At 39.5% G+C, this 26,223-nt stretch overlaps 1 protein-coding gene across 2 annotated transcripts in view; it reads left to right on the forward strand.

Annotated features, from left to right (window-relative positions):
- PLD5 (phospholipase D family member 5) overlaps positions 1 to 26,223 on the forward strand; it is a 489,350-nt gene that overhangs the window by 439,742 nt on the left and 23,385 nt on the right. For both annotated transcript variants that reach the window (XM_030868579.2, XM_060307808.1), the window contains one exon: positions 19,633 to 19,830. In XM_030868579.2, coding sequence (XP_030724439.1) covers positions 19,633 to 19,830 — 198 coding nt within the window. The remainder of the gene's footprint in view (positions 1 to 19,632; positions 19,831 to 26,223) is intronic.

Here is a 26,223-nt window from a genome sequence, read left to right on the forward strand (position 1 = left end):
ACTCCAGGCCCAGATGGCTTCATTTAATATTCTAAATAGTTAAGGAATTAAAGTAATTCTTCACAAACTCTTCCAGAATCTAAAAAAGGAGGAAATACTTCCTAACCAATCTTATAAGCATTTCCCAAATACCAAACTGAGACAAATACAAGGAAGGAAGACCAATATTTGTCATGAACATAAATGTGAAATGCTCAACAACATTTTATATAGCAAATAAAATGCAATATAAAAAGATAACACATGATGACCAAATAGAGTTTATCCCAGGAATGCAAGGCTATTTCACTATTCAAAAATCAACCAACATAATACATTATAACAAAACACTAACAAAGTATAAACCATAGAATTATAGCAATGGGTACAGATAAAGCCTTTGACAAAATTCACCATTCATTTATGATACAGTCAGAAAACTGGGAATAAAAGGAACTATTGTTAACCTGATAAAAAGTATCTGAAAAAGACCTATAGCTAACATCATACTTAATAGTGAAACACTAAATGATTTCCCCCTAAGGCCAACAACAAGGCAAGGATATCAGGGAAAGGATATCTCTTCTTACCAGTCCTAAGGCATATTGTGCTGGAAATCATAGCCAGTGCAGTAGGGCAAGGAAAATAAATAAAAGGCATATGGATTGGAAAGGATGAAATAAAACTCTATTTGTAGATGACATGAACGTCTATGTAAAATTTCCCAAAGACTCTACAAAATAGTTACAAAAACTAATAGGGCAATTTATAACAGTTGCATGATATGAGGTCAACATAAAAAAGGAATGATTCCATCTATAGAAACATTATCGGTTTTCTATATACAATATTTTTATATATAAAAGAGAAACATTATAAAAGCCAGCATTCCTATGTAATAGCATGAACAGTGGAAATTAAAATTAAAAAAAAATTACCATCTAAAATAGTATCCAAACCATGAAATATTTAAGAATATCTCTTTAAAATATGTGAAAGATCTTTATGCTAAAAACTGCAAAGCACTGATGAAAGAGATAAAAAAGGATCTTAATAATGTAGAGATATGCTGTATTTGTGGTTTGGAAGATGCAGTATTTTTATGATGTCACTTCACCCCAAACTGATCTACAGATTCAGTGCAATTCTGATCCGAAACCCCTGCAAGACTTTTGTAGAAATTGGCAAGCTGATTCTAAAATTTATTTATAGAAGTCAAGGAATTAGAATAGCCAAAACAATTTGAAATTGAAGAACAATGTTGGAAGATTCACATTACCTGATTTTCTGACCTACTATAAAAGCTAAAAAGTCCAGACATATATCCCCATGTATATGTATAGCTGATTCACTTTGTTATACAGCAGAAACTAACACACCATTGTAAAGCAATTATACTCCAATAAAGATGTTAAAAAAAAAAGTCCAGACAGTATTGTACTAGAGACAGTATAGATATCTAGATCAATAAAACAGAATAGAGAGTCAAGAAATATATACATATGACATTCTTACAAAGCCAAACTATAGGGACCAAAAAGTCAGTGCTTTCCAAAAGCTGAGGTTTGAAGAAGGGGTGACTACAAAGAGGCACGGGGTAACTTTTATGGGTGATGACACTGTTCTATACACTGATCATGGTGGTGGTTACAGACTGTATATCAAAACTCTAAGAGCTGTATGCTATGAATCATACAAATGTTTTTGTAGGTCAGTCTCCCAAGGCAATAGAAATAAAAGCAAAGATAAACAAATGGGACCTAATCAAACTTACAAGCTTTTGTACAGCAAAGGAAACCATAAACAAAATGAAAAGACAACCTACAGACAGGAAGGAAATATTTGCAAATGATGTGACCAACAAGGGCTTAATTTCCAAAATATACAAATAGTTCATACAACTCAAAAACAAAAAGACAAACAATTCAATAGAAAAATGGACAGAAGACCTAAAAAGACATTTCTCCAAAGAAGACATACAGATGGCCAACAGGCACATGAAAAGGTGCTCAACATCACTAATTGTTAGAGAATGCAAATCAAACCTACAATCAAACCTCACACCGGTCAGAATGGCCATCATTGTAAAGTCTACAAATAACAAATGCTGAAGAGTGTATGGAGAAAAGGGAACCTTCCTACACTGCTGGTGGGAATGTAAGTTGGTGCAGCCACTGTGAAAAACAGTATGGAGATTCCTCAAAAAACTAAAAATAGAGTGGGATCCAGCAATCCCACTCCTGGGCATGTATCCAGGCAAAACTATAATTCAAAAAGATGCATGCACCCCTCTGTTCACATCAGCACTATTCACAATAGCCAAGACATGGAAACAACCTAAATGGCCATTGACAGATGAATGGATAAAGAAGATGCGGTACATATACACAGTGGAATACTATTCAGCCATAAAAAACGATGAAATAATGCCATTTGCAGCAACATGGATGGACATAGATTATCATACTAAGTGAAGTAAGTCAAAGAGAAAGACAAATACCATATGATATCACTTATACGTGGAATCTAAAACATGACACAAATGAACCTATCTATGAAACGGAAACAGACTTACAGACACAGAGAACAGACTTGTGGTTGCCAAGGAGAAGGGGGAGTGGGGAGGGATGGAATGGGAGTTTGGGACTAGCAGATGCAGACTAGTATATATAGAATGGATAAATAACATGGTCCTACTGTGTAGCACAGGGAACTGTATTCAATATCTTGTGATAAACCATAATGGAAAAGAATGTAAAAAATGTATATATATGTATAACTGAATCACTTTGTGGTACAACAGAAATAAACAAAACATTGTCAATTAACTATTCCTGGATTTTTAAAAAAGAGCTGTATGCTAAAAAGGGTGAATTTTACTATAGGTAAATTGTACATTAATGAAAATGGAAAATAATTTTTTAAAACCTGTGGTTTTAAAATGGTATTGGCTTCAAAAACTATCAGTAAACTAAACATAGTCTTAAATATGTCAGCTATTTAGTAATGCAGTACAGTCTGGTAGTTCTGGATAATCGATCACAGGATTTTAGAACAGGCTTCTTGTAGGTCCATGATTCTTAAGGAGAAAACAAAACTAGTAATAGGATAAAACATGGCTGAGTTTCAACGTTCTGTTGTACATGTGCTAAGCCTGAGTCACCTCAGTGAATATTGATGAGCTGCTCATATAAATTATGCTCTATGTTTCTTGCTGTCATTTTAACATAAGAGCCTTTTAATATGTATATAGGATCACAATTTTTCTATGTCACAAAGATAACTAGAGAAAAAAATAATATCTGAGGTGTTGCTCTTAACGCTTCTAAAATTGCTGCATTCTAAAAACAAATTTAAGTGCATGTTGTAGAAAAATGTGAAATTATCTGAGAAGGAGAAATTGAAGCCATCTCTCCTGTAAAAATCAAAGTAGGATTTTTTAAATAAGTAGAGACCTAGATTTAGTCACTATTATCATATTGTCTGTATTTGCATAAATGTAATGTATCAGATATAGAAAAATTACTCTGCCCTTTCATTTAAATGTTCAGGCATGTGCTGGTTGTATCACCTTTTTGTTAATTTCACCTCTAATTTACAAGTAAAAAGGTTATTTGGGATCAAAAAGTGAAATCTATTGAACTGTTAAAAACTGTTAAAAACTGAATAGAAATGTTTAATGGCAGGAAGAAGAAAAGAAACTGAACTATGGGGAAACAAGGCACAAGTAAGAAGCTATTTCTTTCCTTACTCACCCACCCTTCCACGCTCTGTGCTCATTCTTGGGCTTCGTAAACAGCACTGAGAATGCTGGTGAAGCGTGGCTTGACTGAGGAATTCACGAGAGACTACTTCCTATCTAGTCCCTGCTCAACTATCTCCTGCCCAACTTCCTTTAAGAAGATCCTCTCAAAAGGATAGAAAACTTTCCTATACACACTTAAGAAAATTGGCAAAGGTCTGAGGGGAAAGGTTTCCTAATCACCAACAGCAACATCACAAAAGAGACACTTCAGTTACTCATCTTATGAACCTCTTTTCTGCATGGACCATGTTCATCTCTTCCTTCTTGAAATGCCCCTCGGTTCTTTAATTTTTCAAACATTTTTCTTCTATGACAATGAATACTTTCAGTTCATCTCCTGCCTTTTTGATTGGTCCTTTGTATCCTTTTGTGGGTTCTTCTTATGTACTGAGTTCTTCCCTTAATTAATGGTGTTCCCTGTGATTTCATTCATCCATTCATTCATTTAAGAAATACTTATCAAAAATCCATTATGGGGGCTTCCCTGGTGGCACAGTGGTTGAGAGTCCGCCTGCCAATGCAGGGGACGCGGGTTCGTGCCCCGGTCCGGGAGGATCCCACGTGCTGCGGAGCGGCTGGGCCCGTAAGCCATGGCCGCTGGGCCTGCGCGTCCGGAGCCTGTGCTCTGCAACGGGAGAGGACACGGCAGTGAGAGACCCGCGTACCGCAAAAAAAAAAAAAAAAATCTATTAGGCCCTTGGAAATACAGCAGTCAACATTGTTCTTGATAAGGGACTATATAAAAGACAAAAGCACTCATATTATAATCCATTCTGAACAGCCTACCTATTCTTCCTGCAATAATCATCTACTCTTGTAGTGGCACCCATCATTTCTGTGATGATGGCTCTCACATTTCTGTTACCGGCTCAGACTCAGAGTTGCCAACCCACTGGACCACTATGCAGAGCGTAGTGGTTTAGAGTGTGGATCCTGCTCTGATTGTGCTCATATTCTAATTCCACTCCTTACCAAGTATTTGGCCTTAATTGTTATGTGCCTCAGTCCCCCTGTGTATTAAAGGGGGATAATGATAGTGCCTGCCTGACTTACTTGTTCTGAAGACTAAAGCAGTAGGACCTCAATAAATGTTAACTGTTTTCACCAGTTGAATTTCTCAGATACAGTTCTCAGATGAACTTCAAACTCACGGGGTCTGCAGTCAGATGTGCTCTGTTCATTGTTCACTCTAGTCACCCACTTTAGAAACCCAGGAGTCAGCTCTGTCTCTTTCCATTCCCCGTCCCCACACATTCAATCCTCCCCCAGGTCCTGCAACAATTACCTCCTATTTCTGTGGTTCAGGACTTCATCATCTCTTCCTGGCCCTGCTGCTTGTTTCCTTGTTTCTCTCCCACCAGTTCAGTGTCAGAGGAATTGGGTAACGTCACTTCACTTCATTAACATTCCAAGCACAATTCCCAAACTGGTGGCCTGAAGGCCAACTCAACAGGCAGATGTTCGGGTTGTCCAGCAATACTAAACAATAAAATTTAAATTTAATGCCATCATGTGGGGCATACACTCCCTAGGTCAGCCTCAGTCTCCTCTATTCATAAGGTTTTACATGCATTTACGTCACATGTTTGTTCTGGTGCCCGAGACAGTTGGGTTTCTGACCTCTAACGTGAAGGGTAATGGGCCCACTCCTTACTATACCAGCCTTTCAGATCTGCATCCCACCACTTACCAGACCTTCCCCTCCTACCACTCATTCTCTCAGAGCTTATGCTCCTGACATTTCTCACCTCCCTGTCTTTGTTCACACCCTTTATTCTGCCAGACTTGTCCTCCCAACTCTGCTTGTTGAAACTGTAGAGTCTCAAGATCCTTCAAGATCTTTTTCAAATTTCTCTACCCCCATGAGGCCATTCCACATCCACCTAATTTGGCAGTCATCTGCCACTCAAGTTATTAGCTATTTTCATCACAGAGTATTTTGCTAAAACCTATGAAAAATCTCCTTATAAACCAGCAGATATACACCACACCTGCTGAACTCCATTATGATCCACAGGTTAAGAATCCCTTCTAATCAGATGCAATATCTATCTCTCTTACTTGAATCCTACAGATTGTTGGTGATCTTTTCCTTACGCTACTTACAGTTTCTACCTTGATTGATAGCTTGTTTTTGTTCTCTCCCAACTGCCACCATTCCTTCACACCCCAGCCCACCCATGCTCATAGTTGCGCATCAGATATGCTCAGTGTTTAATTATTGAATTGAACTGAATTATTTATAAAGCCTGGATACCAGTCTGTGACCTGACTAAGCAGTTACTATTTTACAAAATTGCATTACTTATAAGATTGGAGAAATTTGTCATTTTATAAATTATACAAGGGACAAACATACCTTTCTGGTAATGTTTGTTTGCCAGACTGTTTTCTGTGCTATAACTGCCCTTACACATTTATTTCTTTTGAATTATTTATGACAGCCATATCTTAGTAATGCAAAAAATGTGTGGAAAGAATTGAGTAATTTAACTTTTATTTTAGGTCCAAATAAGAATGTTGAAGTTGGTGAATGAAACATCTGGCCTTTTTAAAAATTTATTTATTTTCACGTTCAGTGACATTACATTCATTTGTTTCCATCAGGTCACTCTTACTGACCAGTTTTCTCTGTCATTGGTATTTGGTGTTTTAGTGGCTCTGATGCATTTTTTAAGAAGCTCACAGGCCACATTCATGGTTGATCAGATCCTACTGCTCTCCCACTCATGCTAGACTTGGCTACACTTTGTAGGAAAACGTTAAAGAATCTGTCATGTTCAAAACACACTGGGCTAGCTAATGGATCATCCTCACAACACTTTCACCTATACAATAGTTTGAAACATCTCCACCCTATAAGATTGCCAGTCTGGTTCCAAATAAGATATCCTTAAAGCCCTTTTTTACTGTGGTGATCTTTCAAGTCAATGTTGGTCATATTCTTGGGGGAAAAAAACTAAATTATATATTTAAGGGTGAAACAATACTAAATTATTAAACCATACTAATTACTGCAGTAAGTTTTCCCATTCTCACCCACCTGCCTATACCCATGCAAGCCCACACCGTGGTTCCTAGTTTATGGCCTTTGACTAGCCAGTTAGCAGCAACGGCTGGGCTGCCTCCCACTTCCTTAGAGAGGGTCTTCCCACTCCAGATTTTTAAGAAGGTGACTTCCCATGAGCTGAAAAACTGAGCCAAACAATTTGCAAATAAATTGATGCCATTGGTGTTACATGATAGGATTTCCACATTTCAAATACTACTCTATTTTTGAATATTCACACTTTCTATAGCATCCTATCTCACAAACTTGAGAGAGATGTTGGTTGTATATGTATTGAAAGGAATCAGAAACACCAAAGGGACACAGACATGACATCATAGTCTCAATAGAGTTGTGCTTTGAGTTTTTGTGGCAGTTAAGCTCTGGGAACTAACTGAATCATAAAAGTTGTATCTTCATACCCCAGTCCATGTTTGTAAAGTTAGGAAAGCAATGCATTAAACAATGTTGGAACACCTTGAGCAATGTTCTATTCCAAGCATCAGGTAAGGAGAGTGTGGTGAATGCTAAGATGAAAGACACAATAGGTCTGTGAACAACATAGATGAGTCAAAGGTACATTATGACACAGAACAAAAAGAAATATCTTTCAAAAATTCTGGCTGAATGTTTCCCTTATGAAAGGCAGGGCAGAAGCAGCTTGGGGTGTTCATTCCTGATTCAAATCCATGGAGATAGCCATAGGAGAATGCAGTTGAGGTCATTAGATGTGGGAGTTCATTCGTGGAAGTTTAGGAAGCCAATAAACAACACCCTTGGGCTTCCCTGGTGACGCAGTGGTTGAGGGTCTGCCTGCTGATGCAGGGGACGCAGGTTTGTGCCCCGGTCAGGGAAGATCCCACATGCCGCAGAGCGGCTGGTCCCATGAGCCATGGCCGCTGAGCCTGCGCGTCCAGAGCCTGTGCTCCGCAACGGGAGAGGCCACAACAGTGAGAGTCCCGCGTACCACAAAAACAAAAACAAAAACACCCTTCTCTTACCCACCTGAGCTCCAGGCCATTTTTTAAAATACCTCCAGGAATCAGACAGATGGTGATTAAACTGTCAGCTTTATCACTGATGAAGCCAGAATGGAAAACGTAGTTTAGATATGTGGTCAAAATTGGGCCTCCTGCTACTTTCCCAAGAATTAAACATGCCCAAGTTCAAGGCATGGCCACTGCAAATCTGTAGGCTGCTTCTGTGCATGCCCCATGGAGGGCAGAAACCAAATATCCAGAGAGAGACTAAGCTGCTCTGATGAGGACAGGCCTGCACTGCACCTGCTGCTGCTGCTGCTGCTGTATTTATTCCCTAGGGATGTCACTCTTTCTTCCATGGGAGGAGTAAGTGAGGGAGCGGATGATAGAAAGAAGATGGAAGTTACCCTTTTCAATACAATTCCTGCTGACAGTAAGGAAGGGAGCGAGGGAAATCTGCCTGAGCCACACACCACGGCAGAGCTGGGCAAGTGCATTCATAATGTTCCTATGTAAAGTGCAGCAGGTCACTTCATGGCCTGGAACCTTTTCTGAAGAGTGTAGGTGTGGCAGAAGTGTGCATAAAATTGGATAATAATAATAACAGCAAACACTTGTTATTCTTCGTGGGGGACACTATCCTAAGCAGATTCTAAATGTTTATTTAATCATTGCAACAACCCTATGAACATTATTATCATCCCTTCTTGACAGAGAGATTAAGGAACTGGTCTGCTACCGACACAAAGGTTAAGGAACTTGCCCAGAGTCATACTGGAGAAGGTTGTGTGAACTAGAATTTGAGCCTGGGTCCTTGCTGTAGCCTCTAAAGCAGATAATCACCCTGACTGGATGGCCATTGCACTCAGGGTTGACAGCCAGCCCAGTGGTGGCCCAGACCAGAGGAGAACAGTGTCTTTTCACCATTCTGAGATGTTTCTAGAGCTACACGGACAGGGAGGAGATGAGAACCAACGGGGCTGGGAGTATAGGTGTAACATTTCATTTTAAAAGCTAGGTAGCCTCCGCCCTCGTTGTTCCACCACTGTGGTGTCAGAAAAGTGTCACAGTGTTGCCCATGAAGGAAGCACTGATGGGGGCAACCTGGGAACCTCTGCTCCAAGCTACCAAGGAATGAATCAGGAGGAAGGGACCAGACAGAGGGCAAAGCATTTCTCTGGAACAAGAAGGGGATCCTTTGTTTTGAAAAATTTCAGAGCTTTTCTGTACTTCAAGGTCTCAAAGCAGACCCTGAATACTAAAAGAGTTTGTTAAATTATAATATACAAATGAAAACCCACTAAGTTCTATCCACTTGCCCCTTCTTCCCACAATTGGATGACTTGGCTGCGAAGAAGAGTAGCATGAGATTTATACATTTGGTGGGTTTTTTTTTTAGAAAAGATTTTCTCTCCAATTTCCTTAAGTATTTCATCTTTGCATGAATAAGAAGGGGGCAAATGGGTGCAATTCACATTGATATTAATATCCTGGTACATACATGAGCCAGGTGTTTATTGTACAAGCCTGAAAGGCAGATACAGTCACTCAGGTCTGGCCCAACATTTTGTCAAAAGAGAGTAGATCCTTGGAGGGTTTGAAAAGGGGATCAAATGCAATGAACTGAAAGTGGCATGATCTCAGCTTCCTCACTGCTCATTTAGAAGACAAGAGATTAAACAGGAATGATAGGAGAAGCTGTAGTAACATTTTGGAATCATTTTCAACTCTTCTAAAGAAGCAGGATAAAATTGAAGTAGTCCAAAAAATAACTGAAATGTGTTTCCAATTTGTTTCATCCCCTTCTACTCTCAGCCCCATTCTTTTAAAATTCCTCCCATTGAACATATGTGTATGTATAACTGATTCACTTTGTTATAAAGCAGAAACTAACACACCATTGTAAAGCAATTATACTCCAATAAAGATGTTAAAATAAATAAATAAAATAAAATAAAATTCCTCCCATTAACATTCTCTGCTCACTGTTTTATCTATTGATTTTCCTTTGACTAGCCAAGAAATCGATGTATGAATTCCTTACAGCCAAAAGTCAAAGATGCCAAAGGAATAATGGTACTTATAAAAGATGAAGCACTGATGGAAGGAAGGAAGGCAGGGAGGGAAGGAAGTGAGGGAAGGAGGGGAAAAGAAAAAGCAACACCCTCATTCATTCTACTGTCAACTGACAAAAAATGCACAACCTAGAAGTTGAGAAATATGTTTTGTCAGATGGACATACTGAAGATTTAAGCCTGGGAGACAGGCTTTCAGATAGCTCTGAGAAGTAACGGAGGAGCCAGGATATATAGGAGTTTTGCAAAAACAAACCAGGTAGTTGAACATCAAAAGATTTCTGCTAACTAAAGAAAAAACAAACATTTCAAGTTAATGAATTTAGCACCTTTCTAGTATGGGAAGATGCAAGAGTCTGGGCTCATTGAAATCATTCCTTTGATATGCACCTTATCTAGGGCCAGTATCCTATTTTTCTCCATCCTGAAAGCCCTCTGGGTGAACAGTCTGGGGTGATTGCAGGCAAGAAATTGATTTGTGAGTTCCTTACAGCCAAAAGTCAAAGATGACAAGTGAAGAGTGGTACTTTGGAAAGTAACATCCTTTGTCTACTTATATGGCAGGCAACATTCTTCATCCACACTGTGAAGGAACACTGTGAGGTATCTACACAGCATTATTGGGCAAAAGAGCCAGGACTGGAATCACCGGACATTATTCTGTGATCTTGCAAGTCACTTCCCCTTTGGGGAGCTCAGTTTCCTTAATTTTGAAATAAGGTTGAACTAGCTGTTCTCTAAGGATCTTACATTCTCCTTTTTTCAATTAGTCACGTTCCTTCTGGCAAGCATTTTTATTCCCACTTGGTAACAAAGAAAATAAGACATCAGGAAGTTAAGTGGTATAGACCACCCACTGTGGAAGTGAAGGGGCTAGAGAGCACATTTCTGGGCAGGAGGCTGTCTTTGAGCTGCTGAGATTCAATTCTTTATTTTCCATCCCTAGTAACAAAAATTTCACCTTGAGGGCAGAAACAAAATCAAGTTAGAGCTCCTAGTGATTAAGTTTCCTGCAGTAACTCAGAATATAAATCAGCAGCTAACTGGATGCATGGTAGTTGCTTACAGTGGCAAGTTCGTCTTTGTCAAGAAAATTAAAGAAATACTTGTTCACATTTCTATAAAACCATGAAAACAACAAACCAGACATCCATAAATGATAGATTGAGCTGTGGTTAGGCTAATCTGAATTAATTATTCTGAGTTACAGCAAAGAACAATGCTAATGCCTCCCCTTATTCTGCTGACAAGAGCATCCATCAGATGCCTGCTTTGGCTTCTGCATCACCAGTAAAACCCACTAAACCAAGCCTGTCTCCCTTCATGCTGCCTCTCATGTCCTGAGTAGAAGGGGTTTCTTTTCTTCTCTCACTGAATTTCCTTTCATAACTCCCTTCCACTAATTTTGAGAAAATAAAGAAAAATGTTCTTTTGGTATAATTACATTTCCCCTGATTCTTATTTTGCTTTGAAATGGAGACTGCTAATATAAACAGAAATTCCAGGGCAGAAAAAAAGAGGACATGCATATAAACAGTAGGACTTAACCCTCACCCAGGGGAACTTCTAGTTCCTCTTTGTAATTCTTCCCGAAGATGAAATATTAAACTAATCTTTCAGCTTCCCTGCTCGCTAGCTGTGTGTTTGGAAAAGTCCCTTAGTCTCTCCATACCTTAGTTTCCTTACCCATGCAATGGGTTATTGTGAGGTTTAAATGAACACAGACTTGTAAAGCATTTAGAACAGTGTCTGGTGCACAGTAAGCACTATAGTAAACTAGTACTACCTCTGTTGTTATTTCTCCCTAAGCAGTAAGTTATAGTATCTGCTGGATTGTCTCAAACCCAACACTTCAGAAAATTTTTGCTCTGGTTGAAAAAACAAAAGCCAATTTCTTTTTTTTTTCCATCTTCACTTGATACCAGCCTAAACCAAATATGTATATTTAGAAATGGTTTTGAGTCATTCTAAGATTGGGAGAATGATACAGAGAGGAAGTAAAATTCTCTTTACATCTCTAGAGGGCAAAGCTTGGCTTCTTCCATTGCCTTTCGATTCTAAAGCTGTAATGTAGTCACAGCAGAATGATGTCAGAGATTGCAGATAAAAGGTCACAAAAAGCAGCTTACACAACAGGGGGAAAGGAACACTAAATCTTTGTTTAGAATATGGTCATTGGGAATATTTGTTGCTGGAGAAAATCTAAGTAAAGTGACCACTTGCATGTTGATGATGATAAATGGTACATAAGGGGAGCCCTGGGGATGATAAATGCTGAGAATGTTTATAAATATGTTTCCCCCTATCTGATCATACCTAAAGGGACAAACATCATTCATAATTATGGTGTCATTAAAATAAACCTGTTTATTTTATTGCTTCCAGGTTTTCCATTAGCTTTTAAAGAATTGGTTCATCAGATTTCCAGATTAAAATGTGTGATGGTATGCATTCCAACACAAGATACATAACAGATTCAGCAACTGGAAGACAGAGAAACATGGAAAATGTTTCAGGAGCACCACTTGGCCTTAGGTTTTAATGGGCGAAGTCTCTTCCCCAAATGCAGCCTTTCTGTATGCCTTTACACAGAGCCATTATTGCCTTCATTCGTTCATTCCCCCTAAATGCTTCCTGCTTTGCTGCCTAGGCCACTTCCTGTTTCAACTGGAACCGTGTTGACTACCTAGTACTCCCTCTACAGTGTGACTTAGGATAGAAGAGCAGCAGACAACACACATTGAGTGCTGGTCACTGTGCTTCCTGCACTAACTTGTCTGCTTACTGCACTCACAACCGTGTGATGTGAATGTTCTGGGGATAAGGAGGTGTCATTGCCCTCAAGCCATAAGCCAGCCTGCATGCTCGAGATGAGCAAGTTGCTCGTAACAAGGAGGAAGAGTGACACTGTGGCCACCTGCAGGATGTAAGGAAGCTGGTTTTAGGAAGGCCTTATGGGGTTCGGACTTTGTGCAAGGTTCTGTTGGGGAGGGTATAAGTAATCAAGGGCTTTGCTCAGGATTGGGTGCTATCAGGAGCAGGGCAACTTTGTGATTGGGTGTTTTAATAAGCTATCTGGGAACTTCCCTGATGGTCCAGTGGTTAAGAATCTGCTTTTCAATGTAGGGGACGCGGGTTTGATCCCTGATCAGGGGAACTAAGATCCCACATGCCACAGGGCTACTGAGCCCACGTGCCACAACTAGAGAGAAGCCCGTGCGCCACAATGAAAGAGCCTGTGTGACGCAACTAAGACGTGATGCAGCCAAAAGTAAATAAATAAATAATTTTTTAAATGCAATGTGATTAAAATTTTTTAAAAAAATAATGTCATCTGTATGGGAGGGGGATGAAGCAAGGCTAAAACTGTGATTGGTAAAGAAGCAGCAGTCACCCATATTAGCCAGGATGGGGGGGTCTTTGGTCATTTCTGTGGCTTGGACAATGCTCATGTTTTGTCTGTGTTCACACACGATTACAGAGACGTCTTTTTTTTTTTTTGTCTCAACTTCATCCTGGACAGTCAACAGAGTGGCCTGGTCTGATGCCAGTGTTCTGTGAAAGAGTTCATGTTTAACAGGAGATAACCAGGGCATAGCTTGAATGCCAGGTGAGTTCTTAGAAATATCAAGGCCAAGCTGACAGTCTTGTACCAGCTTCCGGGCGTCAAGGGCTATTTATCATTCTCAGCAGTGTTAAGAAGTTGAAGAGCTAGGCCAAAGTCATACAGCTCATGAGTTGAAGAGGCATAATGTTAATACAACTCAATCTGGTCCCTAAGCCCAAACACTTACAAACAATTTGCCCTCATTCAGCTTTTATGAAACATCCGTTTTCACCTTCCTGGATTTCCCAGGAGAATCCAGCTAAGCTTCCTGGCATATTCTGTGGAATGAATTGGATTGAGTCTGGAGAGCAACACTGACTTCAGTAAGGATCCAAGTCTAATGTGACCTAAACACAATCTATTTCAATGACAGTCTCTTGCCGTCCTCCTTCTGTGCCTTTGTCAGAAATCAGATCTTGTTCAAGTATTCATGTGTATGGTTAGAAACACCCTTAGTTGGTGATCTCCTGCCTTTTAGCTCCAGCCACTCAGTTTGATAGAAGTGTCTTGAGGTTAATAAAGTGAACCCCTTTTTAAATATTCTTTTAGTATGGTAGAAAGTGCTGAGGAAACTTCCCTCAAGGACATAGGGGTACAGACAGCCTAAGGCAGGTGAAGCCGTGAAAAAAACAGACTAAGGAGACAAAACAGAGTTCAGAGATAAGCTCTGCTACGTATTTGCAGTTACCTTGGGCAAGATTAGTGACCATGGCCTCAGTGCTCTTAACTCTAAAATGGGAATTAGAACATCTACCTTAAAACGTGTACTGTTAACATAACAAACCTTAACATGTAACTTTATGGTTTCTGTCTGTATCCCCTGCTATGGTCCATGCTCTGAGCCCCCAAGGGCAGGAACCTGGTCTGACTTATTCCCTGCTGCAGCCTCAGAACCCGTCATGTGACCATTCCGGCACCAACTCAACCTAGCCACAAACAGTCTCTGAGGAATGAATTTTATGCCCTCACACTTGACTGAGTGTGTGGAATCTGTTGGTAGTTAAAGTAAAATCGTTCACAGATAAAGAATTCTGCCATATCTGTTCCTGATTCAAACAAAGGATGTAGTAGAAGCATCCTCAGCAGGCAGAGAAGAAAGGTGGACCTTGGTATAGCTCAAGCTAACACTGTTTGAGCCAGGCACTGAGCTAAATGTCTTACATACATGTTTTCATCTATTCTTTGTAGCAATTCTATGATAAATACCCATTTACAGATAAAGGAAGCAAACAGATTAAGTACCTTGCCCTTGGCGGAGTTAGTCTGTCTTCAGAGCCTGTTCTGGGAGATGACTTCCTGCGTCTTGTTAGGTCATATGGAGAGGTCTCTCCCTCTCTCCCCTGTTCCTCTGCAGGGGAAAGCTTTCAGAGCTGCTACCCTGGCACCCTTCTAGATTTCAAATTTCACATTAACACTTACCCAGATTATTCACGCCATACCGTATTGCAGAGTGGTTGCTTTCTTACTAGGTATGGGGAGCTTGCACTAGTGTAGTGAGTACTTCACTTAACATTATTCTGTGTATTAGGAAAGAGTCAGTAGAGAATGACAGGGGGCAGTGGCTTTGTTCCCTAATGACAGCAGAGATGATGTAACCCCCGTGTGGAGACTAGGGGACAGATGTTCCCAAGGAAAGAGGTACACAGGAGAGCACCGTATTCTTGTCCAGCCTTTGAACAGAAGACTCCAAACATACTTGTTTGCCATGTGTTGCAAGTAACCTGAAATCTCTAAAGGTCTGATGTGGAAAAACAAAGGATACCAAAGAGATCCAAACATACTGAAAGCCAATCATGGCCACCGAGTTCAACTTTTGGTCACAAAAATCAAATGATTCCCTGGATTTGTACTTTCATGGCATTCTGCCTCTGGCTCTACTGGGCTTGGATAGAGCTGTGGATAAGGCAGTTTCCACTCAAAAGACTGTGTCAGGTTCTGTACCCCATTGTTGGTAGGTGCAGGAAACATGGTTAGAGGACAGTTGGCTCATTGACCAATACAAGAACTGTCATTGATGCCATCATTGAGCACCGTGCTTGTGAAAGTATTCCAGGTGGATCTCTGGGGCCAGCACGGCCACAGGTTTTATGTGTCCATGTCCAGGTTTGCTGCTCCAGGACCCTTGGCACCAGAAGAGAGGTTCTTGTTAGATTTGGGTGCTCAGTATCAGAGGCCCTCAGGCTGACCCAGAACCAGGGCTTCTGGGTTGAGAAGGAAGCTTGTTTTCATCTCTGACCACCATAAATTCATCTTGAAGGCCAGGTATTCGTTTGTTAAACATTTTCCAAGCAAGCACTATAGCCCAGCACTGGAAATAGAAATATGAACTTGATGCCTTCAGAGACGGTAGAGTCACTTAGGGGAAACAGACACAAAATATTTTTTAAAACGATAATACCGCGTAAAAATGTGCCACATCAGAAATATGTGCAAGTACGGTACTAGACAAAACAGGAAACATGGCCAGAAAAGGCTTCATAGAATTAACAGCAGTAGACCCATGGGTTGCTTACTAGCCATGTGCTAAGGTCAGTATAGCATAAGGGACCAAGCACACAGGCTTTGAAGTTAGACCAAAACTCAAATCTTAGCTGTATCATTTAGCAAACAACCATCCAAACCTCAGTTTCCTTCTATATAAAGTGGAAGGAATAAATACCATTATATCTACTATCAAGGTGAAAGGCACACTGCACCAGTTTCCTAGGGCTTCTAAACCACAAACTTGGTGGCTTAAAAGAGCAGGACCTTTTCTCTCACAGGTCTCTGAAGGTGCTAATGGAGAATGTTTCCTGTCCTCCTAACCTCTGGTAGTGGCCAGCAATCCTTGGCACATTGGCTTGCTGATGCATCATTCCAGCGCCTATGTTCATATGTTCACCTCCCCTGTGTGTATGTGGCACAGTGTCCAAATTTTCCTTTTCTTATAAGGATGCCAGTCATATTAGATTTAGGGCCTACCATAATTCAGTGTGATTTCATCTTGATTGCATCTGCAGACACCATATTTCCTAATAAAGTCACATTCACAGGTTCTGTGTAGAAATGAATGGGACGAGGGGACACTATTCAACACAGTACCCACAACAAGTGAGCCCTCAGTCAATACTAGCTATTAAAATTAGGATTATTATTAAATTCTAACAGCAAAACTTGTAGATAGATATTATCCTCATCGAACAATAAACTAGAATTTAAGGGTTAAGTAATTTACCCAAGGCTAGTCAACAAGTAAGCTGCAGAACCAAGATGCAAATCTGCCTCATCTGACTTTAAAACCTGGGAGGGTCGCCAGCCACATTCAGGCAGGAGCCAGAAGGAGCTGATCTTGACACACAAACAGAAGTCTCTGGTCAGTATTGAGAGGCAGGTTGGGCAGGGAGAAGGGAATGCATGGTGGGCAGGAAATTGATGTCCCAAAGCCATAGATGGCAAGGCTGGAAGACCCCTGTAGACTTTATAAGCCCAACCCCTTCATTGTTCAGAAAAGGAAAAAAAGGACTCAGAATTGGATGACTTGCCCGAGACCCTATAATCTGGTTGGTGAAAGATCCTAGAGTTCAATCCACATCTTTGGCCTCAGGTCATTGTTGTTTGTCCCTTTTTTCCTGAGGATGGCCCCAGGCCAGGCCAGCCCCCTGGACATGCACTAACCTTGCCTGTGTCTGGCAGGCAAGGAAGCGTGTCTGGGAGGGGCAGCTGCTTACTTATGTGGCAACCTGAGTCTCAGCTCTGCTGCCCCCACTGCCACCACCAGACAAAGAGCCTATTTATAAAACTAAACTGATACAAAGTTGAAAACCCTGAAATGATCAAGGCTTCCTTGGAGAAGATAATGTGGCAGCATTGACTCAATCTGGGAAAAGGCACAGAAGTGTGAAGGTCAAATGCAGAGCCTACTATTCCTGAGATTCTATCAGCAGAGACTGTGAAAACAGCAAGGTGGGCCCCATCTCAACCTGGAATGGGATTAGCAATTATTAGCAGTTATGCTACACAGTTTTTGAAAATCCCTGAGATTAGAAAACACATAAGTATGTGTAAGTCTCTCCCCTTGCCACTGTTAAGGCCTGGGTGTTGAAGACCCTGCCTCCAACTCCCTCATCCTTTCTCCACAGCCAGGCAAAGGGACCTTTCCAGTTCATAGCCTGTCCACACCCCCTCTGCCTCACCACCTCCCTCCCCATGTCCTTTGGCATAAATGCCAAACTGCCCATCCCAGCACAGAGGCCTCTGGGAATCTGACACACCTGTCCCACCAGTTTTACCCCCTGCCATCAAATTATTTACCCACTCACATACACATACACATTCTCCCTTATCTCCCTCAACTTCAGCTGCACAACTCTGATTCTATCCCACTGACCTCAGTGCCTTTGCACATACCTGATACGCCCTCCCCACTCTAGTTCCTCCCACTTTCTTAACCTTTCTTAATTGTCCTTAATGTTTGTGTCCATTCAATTCTAGAAATCTGTACTAAAGCAATCCTTGTACAGGCGCACAGAGATGTGTGTACAAGGGTGCTCGTTGCTTTATATTTTGTATTAGAGGAAAAATAAGGACAAGTCCATCAGCAGGTTAAATAACTTGTGTCCATCTATTCTGTGGTCGCTGTGGAGCTGCTAAAATGATGCCAGCCAGGTATAGATGAATGTGAAAAGATCTCCATGATGCACTGTATTAGGGAGTCCTAATAGGAAAGGAGAGATGGGCCCCTACACAGCTGGTGACCTCTCCTATAATCCTGAGAAGAGTATTGAGTAGGGGGGTGGAGGAAAGGAATGAAGTTAAACACCTTCCAAGGTGTCCCTGACAAACCCCTCACTGGGTGTTCAGACCATGAGGCATGTGTATTTATGCTGTTAAGACCAAAATCTCACTTTTTCACTTTCATTGACTAAATCAGAAATCATCTATAATTTTTCAAAGTGATAATGGACTTGAAGCCAGTGCTGCTACGTTCCTGGGTGTATTTGATCAAGGGTGAGAAAACCTGCATCAAATTCTGAATCTACTCCTGACTAGATCTCTCACTCGGGGGGATATATTTTTGCTTACCTGTGTAAGATTTACTTTCCTCATCTGTGCATCGAGGGAGGTGGACAAAATAATCTCTATGATATCTTTGTTGCAAGATTCTATTGGTCTCTTACTCTTGAGGCTTGTGCAATGTTAATAAGAATAATAATTGCTAATATATTTTAAGTGGTTACGATGTGATAGGCACTATTCTAAGCCCATAAAATATATTAACCGTGTTATGCATCATAGCAATTGTATGAAATAAATACTATTGTCTCCTTTTTATGGAAGAAGAAAATGATGCCCAGAGATTAAGTATCTTAAAAGTCACACAGGGCTTCCCTCGTGGCGCAGTGGTTAAGAATCCGCCTGCCGATGCAGGGGACACGGGTTCAAGCCCTAGTCCGGGAAGATCCCACATGCCGCAGAGCAACTAAGCCCATGCACCACAACTACTGAGCCTGTGCCCTAGAGCCCATGCTTCATAACAAGAGAAGCCACCACAATGAGAAGCCCGCACACCACAACGAAGAGTAGCCCTCGCTTGCCACAACTAGAGAAAGCCTGCACACAGCAACAAAGACCCAGTGCAGCCAAAAATAAATTTATTTTTTAAAAAAAGTCACACAAAGTCACACAGTAGAAATTTGTAGAGTTGGAACCTAATTTCAGGCAATCTGATTCCAGAATCCATGATCTAAACCATTCTGTTATGTTGCAACTAAAAGTCAATCTTTATATTGCTGCACGATTTAAGGATTCATACCAAAAAATTTAATGTTGAAGAAAACAATCTGAAGAGCTGATATAAAAAGTGTAGGTGAATATGGAAAAATTATCCATAAGAGCTCAAATGCAAAACTCCAGCAAAAGTTTTCCTTAAATATTTAAGCATTTTAATGATGCATCATTTCTGTATACCATAATGTGACTGTATCTACATACTTACAGATACAGTGTATATATATAGTTGTTAGAGTATAACAATTGCAAGAAGAAAATATCGCTATTGCTATTATTGCAGTCTTTTCTCTGAGAATACTACATTTTTTTCTCTGAGAGTAACACCATCACATGTACATGGCATTGATGCTTTCGTTTTACTTTCACAGATGAAAGAACTTGGTGTCATCTTCTACAACTGCAGCTGTCTGGTCCTAGATTTACAAAGGATATTCGCTTTATATAGTTCATTAAAATTCAAGAGCAGAGTACCTCAGACCTGGTCCAAGAGGCTCTATGGGATCTATGACAATGAAAAGAAATTGCAGCTTCAGTTGAATGAAACCAAATCTCAAGCATTTGTGTCGGTGAGTTTTGCCCTCTTCTCCTCCTCCCTCCTTCCTCCAAAGGCCCTTTATTATGTTGCAATGTTCAAGTGTGATCTTGTGTTGGGCAAAAATGAATTTGACAGATCAGTTCAACACATCCCTTGAAGAGTTAAAATATATCCATTCTTATACTCAATCATATGCTGTCCCTAGTTATAATAACAATACATGTGAATAATCATTCCTAGTTTCAGATACTTTGCATTATCTGATTTGATCCCCCCCAGTCACCCCTTAAGGTAGACCCAGGATTATGACTGTGTTACAAATGAAGATATTGAAGTTTATCTACTAGCACAAAGACTGTCAGATGGCAGGTGCCAAGAGAAACACAAGTGCCCAGGTCTTCTGATACCAGACGCTATTTTTGATGCCTTTCATCAATGATTTTCAGACTTGATCTTAGCAGTAGAACCCTCTGATGAAACAAATCTGAGGGAACCCCAGTGTGTAAAACAGACAAAAGCAGAACTATTGTATTTGATTGGGGCTGGAGGGCAAGAGGCCCATCCAAAAGGGCAGGGCACTGTTTCCAGGCCTCTGATTACACTTGAAAACCATCCCCCCCTGCCCACACACCACAGTTATCCCCAGTGTTGCTGAGAGTGGGCAATGTAAATATCTGGACCTACAGTTCTGGTCCTCAAACTTTAAAGTATCTAAGAACCAGAGGGGGAACCTGTTTAAAATGCAAACTTACAGTCCCCCCATCCTCACCAGGATCTGATCCACTGGACCTGGGTGAGACCTTAGAATTTTGATTTGAATCAGGCTTCTGAATGATCCTGATGCTCAGGTAAACTTCTCTAAACCATGCTCCCGATTTAATATGGCTGTTTCTCCACTGTCAAGCTGTGCTTCTATGCCAACAACTTTTATGTCACTGAAGAGCGTTTCATGGAAGAGTGATAGTAGCCTTTTTGCCTATTAAAATGAAAGCACATTTTGAAAATTTAGAAATCTAGCAGTGGAGAGAAAATTGAAGTTGCTTGTCTTAAACAAATTCACATAAGTGTGAATAATATAAAATAGACTATGAAAGATTTTCATCAAGTAGAACAAAAAAAAACCCTTTTTTTGCTATGTGTGGAGGTCAATAATACAGTAGCATGTAGCATATCATATACGGCATTTTACTAATAAAATGCATATATTCAATTTTATTTCCTCTCAAGACAACCCTATAAGACAAGAAAACCAGATATTATTCTCAATTTGTAGATTAGTTGCAATAAGAAATTTGCCAAGGAACCACTAATCCATATGGTAACATCACACCCCAGGAGTCCAGTAGAACAGATTGAAGCAGCAAGAAATAGATGAATTATAAGCAAATTTCAGATAGTTGCTGGATTTTGAATTTACAGTTTGAATCTTAGAGATAAGTGAATGTCATTGTTGCATAAATTTAAATTCTGACCCTTAAAAAAGTGGGGGAGTCCTCCTTTGTTGATCCCAAAGTTAACATCTCTACTTCAGAGAGAGAGCCCAAGCCTTCAATAAAATGTATGAAAATGCAAGGGCTTTGCTGTATTCCAGGGCAAATTTATAAACTGATTTTTATTAAATGGTTTGCCACAAAATAAGTTGAGCTTTTTTAACAGTCCTTCAAGTATAGTCTTTTAAACCATACAGCACCTTTGTTTTCTATTTTTATTTATTTTATTAATTTAAATTATTTTATTTTCCATTTCTTATTAATATCTCAAGCCTACCTTTGAATTTCAGTTCAACAGATATTAATTGAACACCATTTTTACAGAGGTATAAAATCTTACATGTATAAGATAAATAAAAGTCAATATTCCCAATATTGGAATTGGTATCATTTACTTAGAGCTCCTTGATATCGCTTCTTTTATAGCATTTATCACATTTTTGTAACTATTTATTTATTATCTCTCCCACTATTTTATCAGGCTCTGAAGGTTATATACTGTACTTTCTTCATTATTGTTATTCCCGGTACCTCCCTCAAGCCTCCCTAAAGCAGCAATAAATGTTAGATTGGTTCTACTAGTAGTAATATCAATAAGAAGTTCCAGGATACATATAGTTTTCTGAGTATATGTGCCTAACAAATGCCAAGACAAATTTATTTAAGTTCAAAATATTTGTTGTAAAATATCTTAAAATAGTATATTATATTTTTATAAGCTGACAGTCCCGACTAAATTAACACACAAAATATATATATTTGAAGGCCTTAAGAATTATCATTACCAAAATTAGATTTTAGGTGATAATAACTTAGCATGGTTAAATATAAATTTTAAGTTATGATATAGATATGAATTATTTCTAATTTTCTCATGGAACACAAAGAGGCACTTGGTTAGATTTAAGTATGTGATTTCTAATAACTTGGGGCCAGATCATTCTAATTTTCTTACATTCCCCATTGAAATCAGAAGATAGGAACAATAGGCTGAGTTTTTGTCCTATTTGGTGGAGTTCTTTTTAGAGCTCTTGAGATTATGCATTTGATTTCCAAGATAAAGACTAGTTAGTTCAAGGTCTGTTTTTATCAATTTGGGTGCTAGACAGATTTCATTTCTTGTTGTTTATTGTTTAGTTCATTCATCCATCAATCATTAAACTGAGATTTATTTAGTGAGTGAGGGCAGGCATTGAATAGAACTTGGTGCTACTCTGAAAAATATAATTAAATACCCCTTTATAATCTCTGCTATATATTTTAATTACATTTTAATAGATTTATTGATATATAACTTACTACCATAAAATTCATCCTTTTAAAGTATAAAACTCAGTGGGTTTTAGTATAGTCACAGAGTTTTACCTTCTCCACCTTCTCCACCTTCTAATTTTAGAATATTTTCATCACCACAAAGGAAAAAGCATTAGTAGTCACTCTCCATTTTCCCCTTCTCTCAGCCCTTAGAAACCACTAATCTACTTTCTGTGTCTAAGGATTTGCCTTTTTCTAGACACTTCATATACATGAAGTAATACAATATGCAGTCTTTTGTAACTGACTTCTTTCACTTAGTATAATGTTTTTGAAGTGCAAAACTCAGTACTTTTTCCTTTTTATGGCCAAATAATATTCCACTGTATGGATATATCACATTTTGTTTATCTGTCCATCAGCTGATGGACATTTGAGTGTTTTTACCTTTTGGCTATTGTGAATAGTACTCCTATGAACCTTCATGTACAAATATTTATTTGAATATCCATTTTCAGTTCTTTTGGGTTTATGCTTAGGAGTGAAATTGCTGGGTACTGTGGTAACTCTATGTTAAACATTCTGAGGCATTGACAAACTTTTCCAAATTGGCTGCACCATTTTACAATTCCATCAGCAATAAATGAGGGTTTCAGTTTCTCCACATCTTTGCCAACACCTGCTATTTTCTGTTTTATTTTAGCCTTCCTGGCGGGTGTAAAATTTGTCTTATGATTTTGATTTACATATTTTAATGCACTTACTGGCCATTTGTATATCTTAATACACTTACTGTCCATTTGTATATCTTTTTAGAGAACTGTCTGTCAAATCCTCTGCCCATTTTTCAATTAGATTACTTGTTTTTTTTGTTATTGAGTTGTAAGAGTTTTTTATACATTCTAGATACAAGAATGTACTTGATTTGCAAATATTTTCTCCCATTCTGTGGGTTGTCTTTTCATGTTTAATTACATTTTAACATATATATTCTGGGAATGGAGTATGAATTTTTTAAAAAAACCAGGAAACTGTTATGAAATAAATCAAAACCCTACTAAAGCAAGTATTTAATGAATATGCAAAACAAGGTACATGCAAATATAAGGCATTTATAGATGTAAGAAAGAAACATAGATTACTTATTATCAAGATGCCTCAAGAGCACTTGATTGGTAAAAGATCATCACAGAGCTGAAATAAAGAAAAGGATCTGTATTTTCCTTCTCCTTATATTTTGCTATGGACTAAAGGAGTACACAGTGCAAGGCTCAGAAAATTAATTCAGGAATGATAAAAAGGGAAGTTAACAGCCTTCTCTGTAATTAAACAATCAGAACTAGTTAATTTCCTCTGACAAATCAGAGGACACAGTCAAGTACTACCATGACCGCAGGGGCAGAGGTACTCATACAAATAGTCATGCATTTCCTTAATAAACACATGAAGCATCTGCCATGCTCTAGGCATTGGGTTGGCAATGGGAACATAGGAAAGAAAAAGGTATGTACAAATAAAGGTCTATTCACACATGGATGGAAATACCTAGAGTGAAGCAACTCCAGCTAGGAGTAGAGGTTGGGGGTCATACAAGCCTCCAACACTTACTAATTTAAGAAGCACTTTCACATTCATTCCACAAATATTTATTGAGCGTATAATATGTGTTAAGTATGGCATGGCACAAGGTGCCAGAGACATGCAACCAAGCAGTTCACAAGCTGGTGGAGAATCACACAGACGAATGCAGTACAATGTAGCATGTGCTGGAATGACGCTGCACAAAGCAGGAATCTTATGTTGATCACTGATGTATGCCAAGTGCCTAGACTAGACCTAGGTGCGTGGCAGGTACTTAGTAATATTTGATGAATGAATGAAAGCAAGTACAGAAGAGGAGCAGACCCAGCCAGGAGTAGGCCATTCTCTTATTTAAGCCACAAGGCAAACCAGTGTGAAAGATTTGTTACTGTTCTTATCTCATTGGAAACAGAGGCTCAGGAAGTGTAAGGGACATGCCTAGCATGCTACAGGTTATAAATGCTGGAACCTGGCACATCACGAGCATATAAATGCTCTATCACCAAAGGCACAGTATCCAAACTTATTAGAAAATAGCAAATGTAAAGAGACCAGCAACTCTGTGTCTAAATTTGTTCCTCCCTGAAACCAAAATCCAGTTTTGGGAACATGCAAGGAAATTCAGGAAATTCCTAACTGAAGCAAAAACATGGGCATTTGGACACATTTCAGAGTTGACCTAGGCTCCTGTCTAGAGCTAAGATCCTTAGATTCTTCATGTTAAACCTAAAGAATGTTTAAAGCAGACCCAATAGGCTGAGGAAATTAATGAATTTGAATATTTAATTTATTAATGGAGATAGAAAAATGAGTAAAATGCAATTCCTAAAATCAAGGTATATCAGTCCAAGCAAGGACATGAGACAAGTGTGAGTAATTATAAGTTGGAATACACTAAACAATATAACAAATAAATCATATTATGGGAGGACAGAAAAGGAGAAGTAGCCTCTAGGTGACAATATTAAAAAGTTTCATGAGGAGATAGTATATGAGCTAGAACTTTGAGAATGTATAGGACTCTGATAGGCAGAGACAGGAAAACACATCAGCCGGAGGGGCTGGCAGGAGCATATACACAGAGGCAGACAAGATGAGAACATAGCCATGGGCTGACGATTATTTTATTTTGGGGCACAGAAGGCATGGTAGCCAGTAAATGAAGGAGGCAGAGAAATGGGAGGGCCAAAACTCAGAGGATACAGGATCCATCCCTCCCAATGAGATCAGACTGGATTCCAAGAAACCAGGAGTCCTGAGAGTGACACATGTTTGTTTGTTTGTCTTTTAAGCATCGAGGAGACAAGGAAATGAGTTCAGAAGACATATAAAAGCCCCAGCAAACAGCACCAGTGCCTGAATGAGGGAAACAGCAATCTGGAGTAAGAGGCAGGGACAACATGAGAGACACTGCAGAAGCCCAAGCCATCTATCTTGGTGACAGATGGGGTATCTGCATATGTGTGTGCTGGGGAAGAAGTGTAGGATGAGCATTGGCTTTTGTTTGTTTGTTTTTTAATTTATTTTTTATTGTTTTGTTTTGGGCTTTTTTGTTGTGGTTTATTTCTCTCTTTTAGCATTAGGGGTTTTTTTTTTTTTTAATACTTAAAAGCTCATCCTCATTCCAGAAGGAAAGTAATTTAAATCAAAAACTCATTCTGATACTCACCTGCCAAGACAACATTCTGAGTAGGGACGCCTGGTGGGTTTGGCCCTTAAACAGGCTCCTTTCTCAGTTCCACACTCCTCCCCAGTTGGGCATCCAGTCCAAGAGCTTCATCTTCCCTCTCTCTAAGCTGGGATAGGGATTCCCACCAGCACTGTGTGGGGAGTTGTTCCCAAACATTTGTCAGGGACCCTGACCACCATTACTGGTAGAACATTTGATGAAGGACCCAGTACTGCCATTCCAGGCAGTTCCAGAAACTGTTTATATGGGCTTTGGTACTAAGCACCCATTGATTTTTTTGTGTTCCTTCACTTGGTTTCTTGCTTGTCAGAGTAATGCAGGAACTACAGAAATGCTCCTTTCAGTCTTGTCCAGTGGAAAACCAATGAGAAAACCAAAGTACATCTTTCCCTTTCTATAGCAACTTTAT

This window comes from Globicephala melas, chromosome 1, assembly GCF_963455315.2.
Source record: "Globicephala melas chromosome 1, mGloMel1.2, whole genome shotgun sequence".
NCBI lineage: Eukaryota > Metazoa > Chordata > Mammalia > Artiodactyla > Delphinidae > Globicephala > Globicephala melas.